Below are 22,110 nucleotides of genomic sequence, written 5' to 3'. Positions count from 1 at the left end.
CCCCTGCCCCCCACCCTGCACGTGCCCCCCCTACCTGGAGAGCGATTGCGAGATGCAAGGCTTTGCCAGTGGCCATGTCCCCGCTGGCCGCTCCTTCTACATCGACTTCGCCCGCAAGCTGTGCACCTGCCACCCCAGCGGGGACATCACCTGCACCCCACTGTGCCCCCGCCTGCCCCCCACCTGCCAGGCTGTGGGCAGCCCTGTGGCCGATGGCTGCCCTCGCTGTGTCTGCTATGATGAGGAGGAGATGGCAGTGCCTGCCGGCACCATCACCACCCGGGGGGGCCAGATTTGCACCTGCCCCACCAAGGGGGGCCAGCTGCAGTGCAGAGACCATGAGAGCAAGGAGTGAACGTCTCCCCTCCGCCAGTCAAAGGCAGAGGACAGGGGAGCCTCTCTGGCAGCAGAAGGCTTTCTGCACCGTGGGGCATTCTCGCTGAAAGCATTAAGCGCTTCAATCTGTCCTAGAGAACTTGGCAATTATTATGGCCGTGCCGCAGAGTGCTAGAGAGATGCTGCATTGTCTGTCATTTATACGCCAGGGCAAAGTGTGTGTCGCGGGTGAGCTTTCTTTGTTGCAAGGTTTGTTCCATGGCAGTGGACTGTGAGAGTTTAGACTGACTGCTGCTAGCATGTAACTGGAACAAATGTAGTTACTTATTTATTTGTAAGATGACTGTGCTTTTGTATGTATTTATGTTTAATAGTCTCTTTATATAAGCTCGCTGGATAAACTTCCTCCCAGGAGCCAGGTTTTTGCTTCCTGTAATGCCATCAAGTTGAAAGCGGCGGGACACAAATGAGAAGATTGGCTGACATCCCCCTCTCCAGGCTTTTCTTACGTGGGAAGAGTAGGTGGGTTAGCACATGGCCGTGTTCTTAGAAGACAAACCCCTCTCGTGCCTCCATCCTCTAAAGCAAAGCTTTGAAGACCCATGTGAGGATGTTGGCAGCCAAGGGTCAGTGCTTCACAGCCACCTGGATGGAGCAGTTGCCCAGGGATGACCCCTGTCAGTGCCAGTTCCGCAGGAATACCCCAAACTGTGTGTCAGTGACTGTCCCCTCACTTGTGCTCTCCTCTTACCACTGCTGGAGACAGACAGAGGATACAGCAGAGCTGTGTCTTCTGAACACTTTGATGTATATAGATATACAGAGACACATATATATATATGCAGGGATACTTTAATAAAAAAACCGAGCTTCATCAGGCTGAGATGCTAACAAGTGTTAGTTGCGTTCTTTCAAGGGGTTGAATAAAATCAATTTTACCAAAAAGCGTTTGAAAACTTTACTGATAAGTATGCATATACTTTCCTCATGTGTTATCCGGTGTTACTTGGGCCAGGGGCCAGACAAGCCTTTCTCCAGCCACCGTGGCCTCAGGTATACCTGGAAACATTAAAAGTGCGCCCCACCGCCCCCCACCCCCCCCACCCCTGATGTTTTCACATTCCTCTCTACTGCTCTCTCTGATGCTGTTTGACTGCAAAACAACAGTGAGTGGATGAGACTCAGGTGAAGGGTTAGCAAACGCTTGGAGGAAGCAGGTGAATTTGCCTTTCAAGATGAAACAAGGGGCCCTGTCAAATGGGGCTGTCAGAGGCTGACCCTGCCCAGGGCTCTGCTGAGCCTCGGCCAGAGATGTGCGAGCTCAGCACGTCTGAAGAAACACTGCACCTCGCAGCTGGGCCTGGGGCTTAAGGGCATCCGAGTGACTGCACTGTCCCCCTCGGCACGGCCACTCCACCAATGGCCCTTAGCTGGTGCCTGTGGGATGGGACCCCCAACCTGGACTTTTCCCATGGCTGGAGGGCTGTCGGGGATTAACAATGCTGCACTGGTCTGGGGCCTTGCAGCGGGCAGACTGAGAGCACATGAAGGGAGTGTGCTGGGGACACAAGGGGATGTGCTCTGCGTGGAGCCAGGGCAGCCGGGATGCCTTCCTGCTCTGATCCTGCATCAGCTGCTGCAGGGACAGGGAAGCAGGAGAGGAGAAGGGCACCTTCAACAGGGAAAACGTCCCTCCCCAGGCACCCGACCCACACCTGGCAAGCTCCCCTGCGGGGATGGGCCGACCCTTGCGGCCACCGCCACCGGCAGAGCCCAAGCGCTCCGCAGTTTTGCCTCTTGCCTGCACAATGTGCAGAAAACCGCAGCGCAGTGGAGGGCCGGCCCGGGTGAGGTGGAGCACTTGATGCCACCGACATGTGGCATGGCCTGGCATGTGGCACGGCCCCGCAACACTACCGCGCGCTCCCTTCCCACCTGGCATCCAAAGCTGCAGGCGGCACCGCGTCAAGTCACCTGCGGGCCACCAGCAATCTCTGCAGCTCAGGGCTGAGAAATGTCGCTGGGTGACAACTGACAAGGTTAGGGAACGACACCTCTTACTCTCCCCTGGTTTTCTGAGGTAGGTGGTACGAGAGAAGGCAGGCGGTGACTGCGGGTGCAAGCGAACACTGAGCGTGCGACGGTGAACGCACACCTCTGCCGCTGCCGATTCCATAAGGAGGGGGCCAGAAACTGCCCTCCCCAGCCAGCGAGGGTGCCCACGCCTGCCTGTGCTCCGGGTCCAGCCACCAGTGAGGACTCCCCAGCTCCAGCACAAGCCGAGCCACACCAGACCCTGGCCTCACACGCGTCCCTGCTCATTCCCACAGGACATGTTCCTGTCATGGGGAAGGGGGCTTTACCCAGCACCCCTTCCCCCTCTGCTCTTCTCCATTTGGTTGGAAAAACTTAGTTCTTGAAATTGTCACCTTCCAGACCAGTCACCAGACATCCCATGCTGGTGTTGAAGCCAGCAGCGTAACAAATTCTTCCCATTACAGGTTTTTAATTACATGCTGTCCAGGTATTTACAAATAGCTGAATGAATTCACATCCTGTACATGCTTGCAAGGTGTATTTCAGTCCATGGGGTTAGTTCTCTTTTGTGCCTGCCAAGCATTTAAGGAAATCAGAACGGGTTAGCCCGCGTAGTGATGGGTTTTGCAAGCACAACAATTGTTGGGAAGTCACCAGTGATTTGGACAGACTCCTTGCCGCCTGGGGAGGGTGGTGGTCTGCTGGGGTTGTTTATCCTTTGTCACCCATCTTATCTGTCACACTGCTTCCCTGTCTTGTGTGACTGATAACCTTTGAACAGGACAGAACAAGACAGCAATCCCTGAATATTGGTTTTGTGTGAATGCTCTTTATACAGGGCCAGCACAGGAACAACGAGACATTATTCTTCAAATCATCTGTGCAAAGAGTCTGTACCGGTTCCTTTGCAAGCCACCTTCTGGAGGTGGTGAACAGCTTCTTTGCTCTGCCACCATCTCTGATTTGAGGATGGCTTGCATCTCTAGCCTCTCTGCCTGGAAGCCTCACAGGATCTCTGTCTGTATTTCATCACGTTGAAATAAGCTGCTGCATTTTGCTACTTTTTCCATAAACAGCACCAGCACAGGAAGAAAAAAACCCAACCCTGTTCAAAGATGAGGCACCACTCAGTTGTCAGAATTTATTCATTTAACGTCTTGGGTTTTAGCATGCTTTATTTGAATGGCTGTTGTTCTGGATTCTCCAATATTGATCACCCATGTGCTTGTCTACATTTTGGACAGAGTATTGCTGGTATTTTTATTTCTGTTTTTCCAGGTCAGATTTTCCTCATGGTCTGTCAGGTGTAGTTTTACAACTACTCATTTGCATGGTCACTGTTACTTCACATCACAGCCAGGAAGGTATTTGCAGGTAAGGAGCCAAACGTGTTTCTTAAGTGCAAAGCAGCACACAAATGCTTGTGCATCCCTAAACCAGCCCTGAAAATTGAGTCAACTGAAATTTGCAACTCCTAAAAAGAACGAATTTTACATATAGCACAATAAAGTTTGGGGGTGGGGGTGTGTGTTCTTCAGTGCCTCATAACTTTGTAAAAGATCATTACTGCTGCTCAGTTATTTGTGGAACCAATAGGGCCTTTCTTCATTTTATTAATGATTTAATCATTGATTTAAAGAGAACCATGTTTTGGGCATCAGTCCTTTTCAACACACCCTCTCAGTTCCTGCCTCATGAGGCTGTAAAATATTATGGTAAAATATTCACAGGTGAAAGCCCATTAGGAGGTGACCTTTCAGCACGACTATACCCAGTACCAAGAAGTCAAAGTGTCTGGCCAAGTCCTTCTGCTTTTCCTGACAACCTGTCAGAAGTGAATTCCTTCTGGGTGGAAGCTGCTGCTCTGCTCCCCCAGCCTGCATCTGCAAAGCCTGGGTGTAGGGGGATGGCTGCCTTTTTGTCTAGGCATTATGCTCTTAAATTATTAGAAATCCTGATGCTGTGGCAGGTTCTGCACTTGTGATTGCTGATCAGGATGACAGCAACATGACAGAGGTTTCCCAGAGGATCCCCTAATTTAACTAAACTGGTTGGTAACGGACTGACTACACCCCTTCAGAAATACTTTTTTTAAAAATCTGAGGGCAGGAAGAGAGGTAACATTTAACACTATTTAACACATTTCAAATGTGTTCCTTAGAAATTTTAAGCCTGTACAGTGGGCCTGACATGCCTGCTGTCGTGCTAATGATGCAACTTACTAACCAGCAAACAGCACGAGGATGAGAACTAAACTCACACACACAAATGCGACTGGGTCAACATAAAAAGAAAAATATTATAAAGTAGAAGCTGACCTACACCAGGACATTGAGCTAAAGCAGATTTCTTAAATCACACTCCTTCCCATATCCCTTTGGTTCAATATCACAGTGAAAAATCCCAGAGGTATTTTAGAAGAAATTGCAAACAATATTGCATGACATTAAAAGTCCCGATTGTTAGATGTTCTCTGTGTTACAAACAGCAGCCTTCCCCCCCGCCCCGGGAAGAAGGAAAGTAGATTTGACATTTAAAACAGATGTCCTCTGGGAAAAGCAGAGAGGCTGACACTTCAGTTCTCTTAGTCAAAACCACGGAACAGCAAGCAAGGGGCTGCATAAGGAGGAGGATTTACTGGTCAGGAGTTTCAGGACAAACTCAATATATGCACAATTGATGCAGTATATATTTTCCTTCTAAAATTTTAAACAGAAATGGATTTTTCTGACCATTTATTAAGTGTAATTTCTTTAAATTAAGGATTTGCATGATTTACTAGGGAGGGGGTTTGCATGTTTCCCAATGTGCATACTTTGTGACACAGAGTATTAAAATATGCATTTCTGTGCCTAAGACCTTTTACTGGAGCAACCACAAACATTATAAAAAAACATGTACGTGACAAAAATGACACACATTCATTCGGGAAAATAATGTACAAATTGTTTTAGGCCTAAAGTGATTTAGCTTTAACATTGTGCATCTACGCTAAGGACAGCTTATTTTTAGTTACCATTCCAATACCGCATTCAGAGCAGGATCCACAACTCTGTTCTGTAAGGTTGCTGGGCTTTTTCCAGCCAAGCTGGATTTGAATCTTGCGAAGGATTTACAGAGTCATTATTCAACACTACTCACAGTTAAAAGTTCAAGAAACACAGAAAAAGTCCAGGGTATGTAATCAAGGATTAACTGTTGTCAGCTTTCAAATAAAGGAAGGAGGACAGAAAGAAAAAAAAAAAAAAAAAAAAAAAAGTCAGGAATACTGGAACAGTTGTTTGAAAGCAGAATGGAGCATCTTAGAGGAAAGTTATTATTTCTGTAGCTGCTTAAAGTGTCACTGCATTTACAGGTGAGACAGGGCTGTTGTTTCCCCCACTACCTGACAAGTTGAAAAGGCAGCACAGGTATTATCTAACAACTGCCAACCCCGTTCCTCAGAATCTTGGCAGTTTTGCAATTCTGAGTTTCATTTGATGATGCTTCTTAAAATTTTCAGGGATCTCAATCCAGCTATAGTACTGAGTTAACAAAGTTAATCGGAATCAGCTGCACAAAGCAGTCCTCCTCTGTGTAAAAAACCCCAACCAAATAAAAAAAATATCACCTTGTTTCAATATAAAAATACAGTCAGATACCAGCAACAGAAATACTCTTTCTCCTTCCTGGCCTTGACCTGAATCTCACCCATGGAGCCATGCATACTCCCAAGTATCTTAGGAAAAAAAACAATCAGTACCTGTGCAGTAATTATTCTGCTTATGCAATTGCACAGGTAAGTCAGTTCCCTTGTCTTTACTGTGTGCAAGCCTCTGCTGAAAGTGGTCTAAATTCTAAAGACCAAATAAGGTTATAACCTGAGCTCTGCAGAAATCCATAGGAAACATAATGCGATGAACGTTAAGAGACTGAGGAGTCTCTGCAGTTTGTAGCTCATAGTGAAAGGATGCAGGGGGGCAGGGGTACCGCAAAAACAGCATTTAAATCAATCACTGGTTTCTTAAGTACTGCCTATTTTTATGACTGTTAAAAATCTTAGTTTAAAAATGCCTGGTTCTTAACAAAAGGTCTCTAAATTAAATTTTATTATCGAATTCACATTTAGTATATGCATCAGTTTATATTTAGGATTCAGTGATCACCTCAAGAAAAAGCTAGGAACAATTGTCAGGAGCAGGTCCAACGGCCTAATCTTCTGACTTGTGCTAGTAGTGACACAAAAGCCCAAAGACGAGCAGAGAAGATAAATATCCATAGATCTTCCCCTGTTACTTCGTAAGGTCTAGATCACATCTTAGCTGCATCAGGAAGACAAACCAAACCCGACCTACAAAGGTGACACAGCTTTCAGGTTTTAGTAGGGTATCTAGAGTGTGGTTTGTTGTTTTGTTTTTAAAATACACCACAGGCTTAATCCTGCATACCTTGCAGACTCTAGACTTGCATGAATTTAAACATGGATTTTAAATAAATAATACAGTATGCAGTATGTGTCCCAGCCTTATCTGTTATTTTTTGCAGAATCCTCATTTTACACTGCTTATGGTTTTTCCCCTCATTTTAGCACTGAGGATGTTGCTCTCGTTTTCTACAGTGTGGGGTATTTAGAAAAAGCCCTGAACTGCATACTAAATGATTACTGTTTTGTAAACAGGTGCTCCACAAAAGTAAACCATCATTTACTTATGACTGTGCTTCCAATTCCTGTAATGCTTTCCTGAACATGGAATTCATCTTTCAGGGGAATCTGAAACAAACTGACTAGGAATACACTATATTTGACATAATTTAGGTGAAATAATCTGCTTTACAGATTGGTTGGTTCATTTTTTCTTCTCTTCAGATTAAGGAAAAAAAATTGCTTCCTGCCAGCAGTGGAGTTAGTATTTCCAATGATACCACCAGGAGTTACTTGAGCTGCTCTCAGGCGCTCTTCGAAATACTCCTGTGTCTAGAACACAAACTACTCGGCTAAGCACAGATTAACCCTTTAAAACCAACGTACGATCCAAAACTCTTGGGGACAGTTCTGGAGTAAGTAAATAGCTATAAAAAGGTAGTTTTCTGAGAAAATGGTCAATTATGCTTAGAACTGCATGCTCTTCAGGGTAAGCTGAACTCTGTCACACAGTCAGTCTGAAAGCTGACAGAGACCTGGTAACCTGAACAGTTTTGACATAGCCCATGAAATTTAAAGGAAGGTACCGACACCCCACCATGACACCCACCCAGCTGTTACTCAAGGGGACATGTCTGCCAAGCAAGGCAAGGCACCAGGAGGCTGTACCAGCTCTAGCCAGGACAGTCACACACAACCCCTTCAGCCAGGTGTACTGGGCTCTGGGCTGTTTTGTTTGGGAATCACACTTGGATGTCACCATGCCAGATGCTGGGGAAGCAAGAGTAGGAATAAATTACCCTTCGGTGCTAAGCAGAAGTAGCACTTCTCTTCAGAGCCCCCATGACTGTCTACATCTTTGTGAGGAAGACTCACATGCACTGGATGAGTTTGGAGCTTCTTCCTAGAGGAACTGCTATCTTGTAATAAAAAGGCTGTTCATTTCCTGAAGATTTCTGATCTAGGAGAACATGGTAATTTTGGAAATGCATTACAATCTATCTGGCTAAACAAGTTCACACATGGGACTTACACAGAGGAAGTCTTTTCAAGTTAAGTCGCTGCCATATATGCTTGGAACCATTACTGAAAGTTTGATGTCCATATAATTTTAATTAACAATTTTGAAACAACAACAAAAAAAAAACCCAAAAACCCCAAACCAAACCCAAAGTCACACACATTATGGACTATTTATGTGCTAATTCTTTCTTTCATTGAAACTGCTCCTGCGTTACAAAAGAGTAATAAAAATCCCCATACTGGTAAGGACTAGTAAACATTTTTTTTTCATTTGCATAAACAAGGAAACCCAAACAAGTAACATGGCCAAGGATTGTCCTTGGCCAAGAACTGGTTAACTAGTTTGAAACTGTGCTCAAGATTTCTTGAAAACACATTTTTTTGTGTCTTTCAGCCAAACAATACTGCTAAAAAGTAATGCAAATGCTTTGCTTTACAAATGTGCTTTTTCTGTTCATAGGGAACAGTAGTGTAAAAATACATCATCCATGAAGCATATTCTCATTTTTAATGTCTCCTTTGATAGATCAGTTGCTTCAAGATCCCTTAACAACCAAGGAAGAAAAAGTTCTAGGGTTCACATTTTAAAGATTCCCAGTTGTACAGACCGAGTGTTGCTAACCCATGAAAGATTTACGAGCCATTTCTTCCACAACCTGAAAGCACTGGATTCTATTAACATGAAGTAAGTATCTTTATAGTAGCCTGCAAGGTTGGTAAGGCATTTCACTGCTTTCTCGCACCTTGCTTTTCTCTGGCAAAACCAGCTGTGATCACTCAGCAGGTCCTAAAGAACTAAGTCACAGAAAAGGAACAGATTTTATATTTCCAGGTGACAAGAATGAACAAACAACATGATTTGGGCAATCACTTAAAAGCACATTAGTGCCAATTTCACTACACTTTACACTGGATGATGAAGTTAGTTTAGGACTTAAAACCCAAACAACCCAAAACCCATTTGAAGGAGCTTAGCAAGCCAAGGGCTGGGGTGGGAAGGAATCCACACTGAGTTTGAGTTTGGCAAAATGAACCTGCTTTACTCTTCAGCTACGCTGAACAGTAAAGAGCAAAGCGTATCCAGCACAAGGCTGATGATTTGACTGTTCGCACACTACAATTAAACGTGCATTTTCATGGATATGTACTGTTTTTAGGAGGTGGCGAGAGTCTGAATTTATTATTAGGAAACCAAAACATTTCACTTAATTGTTTAACATGCGAGATTTTCATGAGGGAATGAAGGTTAGTTACATTTCCAACAGGATTTCAAAACTACATTTTGCCTCTTCAGCTCTAAAAAGTAAGCTGAATATAAGGCTGAAAGGTTTAAAAGACTAATCAAAGTAACAGAAGTCAGAAAGACAGTAACAACACAGCACCTAAAAATGGGTAATTCACACATTTTTGACAGTTGTGTCTTGCATAGACAAATACTCATTTTTTTTTTCCCAAGACAACTCAACTTCAGAAAAGAAATCTTAAACTGACTTTAATTACAATTGGATGCATGTGTTCCAATTTTTCAAAATACCAGGGTGTTCTGGTTTTTTGTTTAAGTGCTACAAGCCTAACGGTTTTATGAAACTATCATCCTTTGAAAAGGCTTTGCTGCATCCTCTGGGCTGTCAAGTTCATCAAGTCAGGAAGCTGAACTGCCTTCTAATTATTTCAGAAACAAATAAATATATTATTCATGCATTAAGTCTTTGTGGCCACACTCCACTAGAACATCCATATACCTGAAGCTACTTTTAAAACACAGGGACTGGGAACTCTTAATTCCTCAGTGTAGGTCTGCCTCCTGGCTGTATTCTGAACATCAAAACGGTACATGGTGAACACCAGGTCAACATGAATTCCTGCCCTTCTAAACCCTTTGTCCGTACCCTGGTTTCCACTGAAAGAAAACCTAGGTATGCAGGCAAGAGGAAGCTGGAGTGCTCTCTAAGAAGTTCCTAACAGTGATCAGGCACCAGAACAAGGAACCAATTCTCTTACAGGTAAATGCAGCCTGAGGTGCAGCCTTAAGGAGTTTCCCTGAGGTCAGCAGGACTCCACTTTGACCCAACATCCAGATCTAGGAAACCCTCTGCAGAGCCAGAGCCATGCCTGCCAATTCTAAATGTTTTCCAATGTGATCATTTCTTTGGAACAGTCATTTAAAAATATATCCTCATTGACTCAGAACTGTTCTACTAAAATGCAGTGTTTCTAAAGTTAAAGAATAACAGGAACTTCTCTTGCCTGTTACAGAAATCTTGGAAAAAATTGGACTGAGAACCCCATTTTGGGTTAATGAACTTGATTACATGGAAGAAAAATTAAAAGTTTCAATGATCATAACTGCAGAAGAATTACACCGATTTAAAAAACAAATTAATTCTATTGCATATGAATATGACTTTAATTAGGGGTAAGGGAGGAATTATACATGGGTTTAAAGTTAGGTCCCCTACAAAGTCTTTTTAACTAATGTAAACATGTACCTTTCCTGAATAGTGATGCTTTGCTTAAACCAGCAATCTTTCTTAAACCAGCAATCTTTCTTAGACAGCAAAAAATTAAGGATGCTACTTTTTTTTTTTTTTCTTCTTTTTTTAAAAATCGTGGAACAAACAAGCCCGTCTGTGCAGTTCATACTCACTACAGAATTCTCACTGAATTAAAAGACAAGGTTTGAGTTCCATATATTAAACAATACCTTTGTTACACTGGTAAACCCTTTTCAGTTTTAGGAATTTGAATCCCTACCGGTTTATGTTTCTAATCTGACAGTACAACTATTCCATATTCCCCCTTTCACAGTAAATTTGGTCAACTTCACTTGCCAGGTACTAATAAACTTGCTGAAGGCAAAGTCACAAATGATTCAGAAGAATAAAACTGCTGCTGCATGTAAGGTGGGGGAATAAAAAAGCAGCTAACCAGATAAAAGTTTTTTTCTGAAAAATAAACTTTCAGAAGTTGGCAAACCCTGACGCCTGGTTGTTTCCAATTGAGTTCCAAGTGGCACATAAACTACATATTCCTGAACCTTCTTTCCAGCCCAGCTGTATAGATATTATTTTAATACCCTCTCTCTTTTTTAGGATCTCAGTTCTCAGTTTTGAAGTGCGGGCAAGTGTCCATTGCCACATTACCTCCAGACCACCCTTCCCTTCACTGCTGGCCACTTGCTACCCCAACAGCTCTGCTGGCTAAGCTGCTTCCACGACCAGCTCAACGCAGGCTGGGGAAGGCTCTGCTGCCACATCTGAGGCAGCAGCAACTGGTCAAGGGAGGGAAAGGAGATAGTGAGAAATGGCCTGTTCTTCCAGTGTATGTTGATTTTGAAAAGCATACATTTGTTCACAGGCCTGTACACACTGAGAAGCAGACTATTACCTGCCTACATGCTAGAATCACAGAATGGTCGGGGTTGGAAGGTACCTCTGGAGATCATCTAGTCCAACCCCCTGCTAAAGCAGGTTCTCCTAGAGCAGGTTGCACAGAGTCATGTACAAGATTAACGTACTATTAAACACGAACAAGACTAGCTGAATAAATCCCCCAGATCAACCAATATAACCTACTATATAATGGAGGCTGAGGGGGGTGATAAAGCACTTAGGGAGTTAAATCAAAACCAAAACAACTAAGAAGAAAAATACAGAATCTGTCTCTGTTCTAGTCATCTCAGGTATCTTTTATAGGAGACAGTGCGTTGAATGTTTCGAAAGGAGCATCATTTGTACATGACATTTGCCTTTTAAAATATTTTGGGGTCAAAGTGAATTTGACAATAACCTTCGAGATAGTTATGCTATGTCAAAGCCTGCCAAATTCAATCTGTCATTATTGATTTACTATGCTCTTTAACAAACATGGCACATTAGTGGCAAAACAGGTAAGTTAGAAGAAAACAAATTCTTTAGAAATTACCACTCCAGCTGGAGTGGATCATTACAGCATTTGAACTAAGAAGCAGGATCCTCAGCCAGGAATAAGCGAAAGCCATAGCAGAAACACCACTTGTGTTGAGTAAAACCCAATGCCAATTTTTCAGAATACCTACTAGTCGCTGAAAGCTAGTATTATTCTCCATGTATGTATACCAATGCTACTGACATTTATTTCTGAAGTTTTTCTTCATACCAACTTACACTTGCTTTGGAAGACAATCCAACCATTTAAGCATGTCAAAAAGTACATGCATTAATCCTACTGAAATCAACGGGACCTAAGCAGAAATTAAGTATTCAATTAAATATTTGCATCTGTCAAAGGGCTTTCTTCAAATACAACGTCTAAAGATTCTAAAAGCTAACATCTTCTTCCCAGTCACATTAGAAATGCAACTAGATTCAGTCTAAATCAGAAGGAAGTTCTGGCTTTGATCTAGCCCAGCATTGTGACAAATGGACAGGGGGAAAAGAGGATGTTGATCATACCACGAAACTCTTGGAGTCTTACTTGTAGTTAATGATGGGAAACAGAAAGTTCCAAAAGTAACTGTTCATAGATAGACAAACACAGATTCCAAACTCTTGGGGTAAAAAAAAAAAACCCAACAAAAAAAAAACCTGTTATCACAAAACAAAACAAAAAAAAAGAAGTGTTTTCATCACTAGCTCCTAGTTTTTAAATGACACACACTGATTTTCTACTCTAATAAAGCCTGCTGTATACTCTGGTAGTGACGTTCAGATTTGAAGAAATTTTATATAAATCCTGAAGTTATATTTCTTTTTGTATTAGGGGAAAGTATTTCAAATGCAATAAAATAGCAAAGTGATAGCAGAATTCATGACTGTATAGTAGGCAACTCTTCATTTTTCAGGTTCAGCTGTACAAACTATAAACTGTTAAATTTCTCTAACAACTGGAAAAGTTGTGGGTATTTGAATTTACTTACCTGAATATTCATTTAGCAAATATCTTCAGATACAAGTCTAGATACAGAGTTAATGTAAATTGAATAGTAGTTTACACATATTATAAATCAATGTTTGACAATATCAAAATCCCATCAAACAGTGGGCCCTTCTTATGCTATTATCAAATATAGTATATCACTGTGGGATAGCTGAGAATCATAGAATGCTAGTGTAGGCTTGTTTATTAAATTTGGTCAGTTTTCAGACCTTCCAAATAGGAATACTAAACATTTATTTTTTTTCCCCTCTGGAAATTCTTTTTTTTTTTTTCCCCCTCCTGCTTAATACAGTCGTCATCCCAATTCCTAGTGAATTTATAAAAATATTTTTTATCCAATAACCCCGGCAAGGTAAAAATAGGAGTTTTTATAGCAAATGATAAACAGGCTCACGGACTATGAGAGAAACTAAACTTATTTAAATTGCCATACATTCGCTACTTAATCACACATTAACATTTTCTTTTTATGTGTGTTGCTGTCCACCTCAGACTAGCAGTTTTTAAGGTGCAGAAGCATCTTTCAAATATATGCATCTAACTTAACGATCAAGTTTCACACACTAGTGTCACATGCTTTAAATTTACATCACCTCCCCATCAAAAGCTGTTAAATAACAGCACTAAATGAAACTGTGTAATTCTTTAGAAATTGCAGCACTTCCAATTCATAGAACAAATGGGTGCCCATGTGGTCTTTTATATTACTAGATATAATTTTCTGAAATAAGGAAAAGAAATTAAAAAACACATTTGAAAGAAGTTGCTGCACCTGCAAAAACACTCTTTAAGCTTACTATGAAATACAAAAAAGTGCACCCTTCTATATCTACATATAAAACATATTAGAAATAAAACTTGTGTAAAATGTTTGCTGTGCAAACTATAAAAAGTCAGTCAGTCCATTCTTTTTCCTAAACATTGTCACACTCTCTTGCTTCCTACTGCAGAGAATCGCTGTTATCCAAGACCAGCCCACTGATATTCGTTGTTGAGAGATCTCCTCCATCATCTTCACCGCTGTCTACAGACTCATCCTCACTTTGCCCTGCCATCATAACTTGCTGAACAGCCAAAGTAGCACCATCAGATGACAAAGACTGGAGACTGTCTACATTCATGTTGACTGGAGCTGTAATTGTTACAACAGCACCTGGAGAAGCACAATCATAGTATTTTAGCATCTTCCTTGGTTTCTAATTTTAAGTTATACATTTTTATATATAAGAGAATTTACTTCTAATCGACAGGAAGAAAGCTTAGAGAACTAAATTAAAATAAAAGCTATATAGGTTGGCAAACACTTAAATATCAGAAAATGACAAAATTAAGTTGGCCAGGAATCTTAAACTTAGCTGTGTCATGAACACCCATTAGAGCAATTCTCCAATCAAGTCATCACAGGACCGTTTCTGCAAAGTATTTCAGCTTAATCCATTGCAGAAAAAAAAAAAAGGGAGTGTTCACTGAGATTCAAGGTGACTTAAATGGATAAAGCTGTTGTCAAATCCAGTGGAGACTGAGTGACAAGTTCATACAAACTGCAAAGGAATAAAGCAGCAGGCAGCAGGACAGAAAGGATGGTTTTGAGATTAAAGGAATTATTTATCTTTCTTAAATTGAGTCTATTTGTTTGACCTGATGCTAAGGAAGTTGCGCCAAAGTCTTTAGCAGCTCTGTAACATTTCTCTGCTTCTCAATGTTCAAGTTGAAACATGAGGCATACATAGAATTGCAGATGCTCAGTCTCTCTAACAATAGTGAAAGGAATGTGAACAGAATGGGGAGTCAGAAAACTGAAACTTCAGTCCAATATTGCCAATCAAATGGAACGCTACTGACATGCATACACATACTGAGAGAACTTAGTTGTACATCTAACCTTTTCTCTGTGGTTTCCTAACTTTTGAAATAAAACAGTCTCCCAACATAAATTCCAATAAAATACCCCCCCCTACCCCCGCAAACACAGGAAAAAATTAGAGGGAAAAATTGATACATTTCTGTTATATTTTTCCAGATTTAAAATCTATACTGAAATACCAAGAAGTTCTCCTCCCTCCAAAGGCATCAAACCCTTCATTTCCCTGTTGCAGAGGAATTAACTTTTTTATCTGTGGTTTAGTGGGCTCTCCTTACCATCTGACATTGTAAGCTCATTAGATTGCTGCTGAGCAACTCCTGAGGCAATGGAGTCAGGCCAGAACCTCTGAACTGGTCGGTTCTGAGCTGTTTTCTTCTTCGTTTTTGGAGTTTCAGAACAACTGGAATCCAGCATTGGCTGAAGAATTCGCCTTCTAGCATTGATAAACCTGAACACAATCAAAGGCAAGAAATGCTTATGACCAGTTGGCTGTAAATTCTCTCTCAGATTTACAAAGCACGCAGTGGGGAAGAAAAAATTCATAATATAAAATCTTCTCCCTACCAGCTTGGTTTGACACACTTATTAACGTGCAATACCGCTCCTGGAACACTGGCATTCTTTGATTTTGGCAAACTAGCCAAGAAAGTACTTCTATCATTTTGCTGCTAGTAGCACTTTTTCCCCCACCTCAGAAGGAGAAATTCTCCAGACAGTATGACAGATGTACATTTCAAGATCTTATTAAAAACTAAGCACCACATAATTTGCTGACAGCACAGTCCAGAAAGCTGATACTCCCCTCTCAGTAGGGTTCACCTAAAACCTAGCCCCTGCCTAACCTAGTTTGTTTGGTCTAATTTCACTTACTTCCTTAAGCTCCCGTATTACTTATTTTATAGGCTCTCTGGCTTTCCAGCGTCTGGTTCCTGATCCAGGAGACAATAGCAAACACATTTTTCAGCTCTTTCCCAATTCCTTTTGGTTCCTCTATTTTCACTTGTTTACTTTAGCATGCTAATTGTTGCCCTTCCCCTTTCTGCTAGTGAACAAAAAAATACTTAAACTACATCTTAATTAACTGCCACCAGTTAACTGAACGTCAACACAGCTAGCTGTGGCAAGGTGCTGTGATTGAGGTTAGCACCCCTTGCTAAACTGACAAACACATCCAGGACCCATCTCCACCTGCAATGGAAGGAAGCAGGGTGTAGCTGGCAGGTCCACGTGGTGGAATGCAATGCTTTGCAGAGACATTAGTTGGATCCCAGTACCACAGAGCTCTGTTAGTACTGCATCACACAGGCATTGTTATACTGTTCTACTTTTTGGAACCAGTGTACTGCCACTATCTTAAGTATTTCCCCACTGGTCCCCTCTGCAGCTGTGCAGCCAGCATCATCTTTGACATCTGAGGAAGATCCCTGTTGGACTTAGCTGCGATAATTTTAGGAACCGATACCACAAGCAGAACAGGATGCATGTCAGCATCCTCACTCCTCTACTCTCCCGGGGCAGGGGTATTATCTTAAGCCTCTAGTGAAGACAAGACATGCTAAAACATGTTGAACCATGAACTAGAGTAGTTAAGGTACTGACACTCTCCATTTGGACATCACACTCAGAAGACAGCATCCTTTGGTACAAAAGCAGAATAGTATCTGCTGTTGGTAACTTCTTACAACATTTGCAACCATGATTACCAGAGAACACTTTTCAGAGCTTCAGGTCACTAAATGCCTTTAAACTTCAATTTCTTCACTGGCAGAAGAGACACATGAGTACTTCCGTCTCTTTCAGCAATAGAACAGAATGTAATTCCTTAATGCTGCAAAGTTTTCTGGAGCCCTTATATAATCTAAATGGCACAGGTATTATTATACCTTACTATTAGAATAATATGCTTGTGTATCAGTGCATAATTCTTGTGGTTTTATATGTATTTTGTAACATATGCAGACCAGTAAGTTCAACTCCAGATGTCCAAATTATACTCCTAACTATTTCTCTACCTTGTAAGCACATGGAGACAGACATTAAGTAAGTTTTTGCTCTTACCAGTTGTTAACCTGGAGTAGTGTCAGATTTGTTTGTGCTGCAATCTGTTTCTTCTCATCCTCTGTTGGATATGGATGCTAAACAGGACAAAAAAGCAAAAAAAAAAAAAAGGCATAAACGTTTCAACTCCTCATCAAAAATAAGGATTCCTTTATTACAACTGATTAAAGCTGCTAGATTAAGACCATCTGACTCATTAAAAAATGAACTTTAGAAACCTCACAAACTTTTATAGATAAAAATAATTTAACAAAGAGAGCTTTACTACACAAAATTGTTTTTATCCAGGAAAGTTATACGATATCATTAAACTGCTGATGTGTAATTCAGAAGAAAAAGCCTCTCATGGCTGACAGTCTTTGTTAAACAGCGTGATCCCTGGGCAACACGGCATATGATAAGGTCTGATTAGTTATGCTCTGAAGGCAATGTCGTATGAGTACTGACAAGCATTTTCTAGTTAAATAAAGCTACTCTGAACTAAATAGATGAAGAGAGTGTATGCAACATTAGAAGCATACATGCAGTCTCCCTACAACTATTTTACAACAGCCAAATGATGCAAGTGAAAAGTACCAATCAGCTAAACATCGCGATATAACTTGAGACCCATTTATCCTTTCAGGGTAAGTATTTACGCAAAGGAAAGACATTCTACTGAAAGCACAATAAGATAGTATCACACTTGGTACACATTAGAAGGATTGTCAGAAAGAAGATAAAGTCAGAAAATTTGAAATTCTCCTCTACAGAATATCCCACAGAACACAGATAGAAGTATTCTTCCTTGCGCCATGAATGAAGGTATAGAAAGCATTAAGTTCTCAACACAATGAAATGAAGAAAGATCCCTTTGAACAACGTTTACTGAGCTCATGAGGTACAAATGTAACATACTTATTAAAATAATAATAAGATCAACTGACATTAGACTGTGGAACTACTCCAAATTACTTCAGGGAAAACCAAACTGAGATTACACAAATGACAACAGAATAAATTCACCTTCTTCATGAAGCAAAATCATAAGACATCACATAAAAGAGTTACATAAAAACCTGTGACTCCTGATCATGTTCAGTCCTTACCCCTATGTGCTGAAAAAGCCAAGATCTCATCACATTTGTAGCGTGCTTGGGAAGAACTCCTCTTTTATTTTTTGATGAGCCATCATCTTGATGCAAGATGCCTAGATCTTGGTTTAATTGCAACTGAAGCTGCACATATAATTTTAGAAGAAATAAGGCAGTTAACATAGTAATAGCAGTATTCTGTATCAATGTATGAATAAGGAATGAAAAGAAATTAGGCTTGAGGCATGCTGATTAAAAAAAACTACTTTATTTGCTAGGAAAGACAATAGCAGTTCTCCTACAATAGCATTCCAAAATGTCTTTATCCAGGGAAAATGCTGTATCAGACTTCTATAGTTTTCACATTTTATGTAACTTCATTTTAAGAATTACAGCTGTTATCAGGCTGTATATGTGATATTGTGACAACAGCCAAATGCTGATTTACTATAATTTAGAATAAAATCCACTTATGTAGTACATGTCAGGTTAATGATCCCCTGTACTCATCTACACTACCCTAGGGATCTGATAGCCTTGCCACCCTATGCAGTCATTTGCACATGTGAAGAGCAATTGAAAAATACAACGCCGAATATACTCACTGTGTGCAAACATAAACAACTATGGAAGCTGCAAACCAGTACTGATTTAAGACTTAAATGAAGGACCAAAAGTAAAATTAATTATTATGCTACAGCTGTAAACAAAGACGCTAAGGATCCTGCTAAATAAATGGATCCAAATTCTCAAAGAGCAAGAAGATACGTATGTTAGAACCATTAATTCATTTCATAACACTCCTACTATTTTCCTAAAGGTTCATATTCCTTTCTCACTTTTGCTTTCTTTTTCACTGCCTGTGGATACATCAAATCATTTGCACATGGGTTATCTGAACATTAGGGGATACATTGTTACATGCTTATGCAGAAATAAGAAGAAACAGCATATAAATTGCATACGAGATTATCAAATTACAACAAATACATATTTGGAGGATACCTTTGTTTTCAAAATAATGTTTTACATTTCAAATCATCTGCTTGTATATGGAGGCTTTATAATGAACTTTCAACAGCTGGCCCCCAGCATTTTTCCCCTACCTCCACAGCATTCCAAAGCACTGGAATAAGAATTCTAAGAAGGATTTCCTATGGGTGACAAGGATACAAATCCAAGCCCATACAGATGTGGGTTTGGAGATTCGTACTAACATGAAGAGTAGCCACAAATACAAATAGAAGGTCCTTTTTTTGTTTATAGACTACAGGTGTTATTTTCCACTCAGTATTTTCTTTTTTTTGGTCAGAATTATAAAACACGTTTTTCTTCAAACCCACTTCAGTCTAGAAGAGTAACATTACACATTTCTTTCTGAAAGGTATCTGAGGACAGAACTGCATGGATTCTAAAGAAGAGTATGGGCAAGTACATATATGCTACAGCAAATAAAAAGAAGGTAAGAATAAGCATATTTTTTCAGTTGGAAGTCAGAAGAAGGGGAAGAAGAGAAGACAGTTAGTCAGTGATTACCAACAGATCTTATACTGTGGAGATGGTAGCTCCTCATTCACATTTTTAATTGACCCCAGATTCCTAAATGATTTGATTTACCACTTGCCAAGGTTTTCCGTAACTGAAGATGGTCTAGTTTTCATGGTTTCTTTTCTTTAGTTGTTTCTTTGAGCTCTCCAAATGCAACTTTTACAAGCCTCCCCCAAAAAGGGTGCTGGCTATTATCTTTGAGGGTATAATGAGCCCAATGTGAGGATCTCCCATAGTCTCAGCTGGGTATTTTGAAGGGTTTGTGGCAAAATGCTTCTCAACATACATAAATTCTGAAATATATACGGTTTCACAGTACTAGTGGTTGCCATCATGATAAAAAGTAAAGTTTCTGACAGCAGCATTGTGGCACCATAATGCAATATCGTAAATCTATCTAGCCATAAATCTAGTTCAACAATTAGGAATGTTTTAATAATTGAAACTGAATTGTATAATTCAGACTTTTTTTGGTTTGGTGCGGGTTTTTTTTGTTTGTTGGGTTTGGGTTTTTTTATTGGTTTCTGTTTGGTTGATTGACTTTTGTTTTTTAAAAATCCCTGTACCTATACTGTTCTGCCACCAGTAAAAAACTGTATTTAAGAAGTAGGGACTATGATAACCTGTTGTGGCATGGAAAAATCTACCTGGGACCTTATGCCACATCATACAACTTGTAACTCCTATAGCAATGCTTCCATTAATTTTACATTAGTTACTATGTGTACGAACACAGAGCTTATACTGACAGTGTGTTAAATTTAAACCAAAACTCTTAAAAAATGATATTTATTTGAACCCAGAATACTATTCTGTGAAGCCCATGAAACAAACCTGAGAGTTCTGGATCCGAATAGTTCCAGGTGACAGTGCTTGTGTCACCACTTGACCTTGTGGCGTGACCACAGTGACTGGCTGATACACTGTCCCCCCTTAAAACAAAACAAAGATCATAGGTAAGTAAAAGCCCTTCACATATTATTCTCTTTAAACACACAAATACATCAGAACTGCAGACAATACAAGAGTTTTGATGATGTATCAACTATTCTTTTTTAGTAAGCATGCAAGATGTGCTCCTTGCTACACTAGAATTTTTTCTGTCCACAAAAATCTGTATGAAATTTTATTATGTTTCCCTGTATTTTAGGCATTTTAAATCTATTTTCAAAAGGAAAATGCTATGACTATCAGGCTATAAAATAACTCATGATTTTGTTTTAACTGAGCTAACTACAGCCAACCAGGCTTGCAACACCAAAACCACACCCATGTGTGTTGAGTGGTTAGGGCAGTCAGCTGAGTGACACCTACATGTTCAGGTCAACTAAGGTGACAATCTCAGTGAATGCACTGGGGATCCTGGGCACCAAAGCCACAAAGCACACGCTGTGTCTCAGGACAGCCTCTCTGCAAGTACATGCCGTAAGAGCAGACTGCATCACTTTGTTGCATCTGTAGTCAAGGGTTTTTTTTCCCCCTGTTTGTTTTAAAACCTTGTTTAGAAGATAAAACATTTCACTTCAAATGTCATCTCCCTACAATAGCAGAACAACTTGGACCATCAAGGATTTCACAGACTCTAGTTTCCAAATTCTATAGAGCATGAGACAGCTAATAAGTGCAGTATTGTAAGTAACACATGTCAAACTAGCCTTTTTTTGAAGAAGAAAAAGAAAAAAAAAAGGGGGGGGGGGAGAGTAAAACACCTCAGTCACTGAAATGTCTTTCAAAAAAAGTAGTGTTGCACAGAAAAATCTCATAGTATTATATATATATATATATATATATGTAACCTCCGCTCACACATGCATACTTGGTACACATATAAATTAAACATTCGGAAACCAATAAGGCACTTTACTGTATTATAACAACTTTGCAGGTATTAGAGTTAAATTTTTAAAGCATTTGTGTATTTTTTGTAACAGCCATAAAAGAAACAGAAATGAAGAGCAAGGTGCCAGTTTTTCTTCACTATGTCATACCTGCTACTGTTGCCATAGTTACATTTCCCTGCTGCAATGCTGATGCTGGCACCATAATCCCTTGGGGACTGAGTGTGCCTGCAATGGCACTTGGAATTTGCTAGAAAAATAAAACAATTAGTTGCTTGCATATTTTTTTTTAAAGGAGATGAAGCATGCTTGTGTAATTTTGGCTCTAAAAATGCATTTGTAATTCAATCACAGGATTAACTTTCAAAGAGAAAGAGACTTCATTAGAGGTTCATCATTACCTACATTAAGTTTCTCATTATCACCAACCATTACACCTTTGAAAACCCTCATGAAAGCAACTGTTAGAAAAGATGTAAAACTACCTTGAGAAATTTTAGAAGAGAAATGATTCTAGGTATATAAAAACTAAGAGAAACAGTTTCCAAAGTCACAAGGCAAAAAGGACAAACTGAATATACCCTTGATGCTCTTATTACAAACTTCAAAGCTTTAGAATTTTAGTTATTACCTTAATTCCTTCAATTTCAAAAAAAATGTATTAAGCATAAGAATTCAAGATGCCCAGAATATTTTAATCTGCTCAGGATAGTTCTTACTCAACCCCTACCATGCAAACTCTTATAAATTTCTTAGTATGTACGAATAATCTCGTTACCAAATGCAAAATTCAGT

The 22,110-nt window shown here is 40.3% G+C and overlaps 1 protein-coding gene across 3 annotated transcripts in view; it reads right to left on the bottom strand.

Annotated features, from left to right (window-relative positions):
* Positions 1-4,990: 4,990 nt before the first annotated feature.
* Positions 4,991-22,110, bottom strand: part of PKNOX1 (PBX/knotted 1 homeobox 1) — a 49,543-nt gene continuing 32,423 nt past the window's right edge. The window contains exons 7-12 of one of the 3 annotated variants that reach the window (XM_037376629.1): positions 21,466-21,565; positions 20,312-20,409; positions 17,945-18,073; positions 16,857-16,933; positions 15,074-15,246; positions 4,991-14,087 (exon numbers count right to left, since the gene is read on the bottom strand). In XM_037376629.1, the coding sequence (XP_037232526.1) occupies positions 13,876-14,087; positions 15,074-15,246; positions 16,857-16,933; positions 17,945-18,073; positions 20,312-20,409; positions 21,466-21,565 (789 nt within the window). In that variant the 3' untranslated portion in view covers positions 4,991-13,875. The remainder of the gene's footprint in view (positions 14,088-15,073; positions 15,247-16,856; positions 16,934-17,944; positions 18,074-20,311; positions 20,410-21,465; positions 21,566-22,110) is intronic. The other 2 variants (XM_037376630.1, XM_037376631.1) reach the window with 2 other exon arrangements.

The sequence above is a fragment of the Falco rusticolus genome, chromosome 2 (assembly GCF_015220075.1).
Source record: "Falco rusticolus isolate bFalRus1 chromosome 2, bFalRus1.pri, whole genome shotgun sequence".
Taxonomy (NCBI): Eukaryota; Metazoa; Chordata; class Aves; order Falconiformes; family Falconidae; genus Falco; species Falco rusticolus.
Note: the sequence above shows the minus strand (reverse complement) of the source record. Positions and strands in the feature narration are given on the sequence as shown.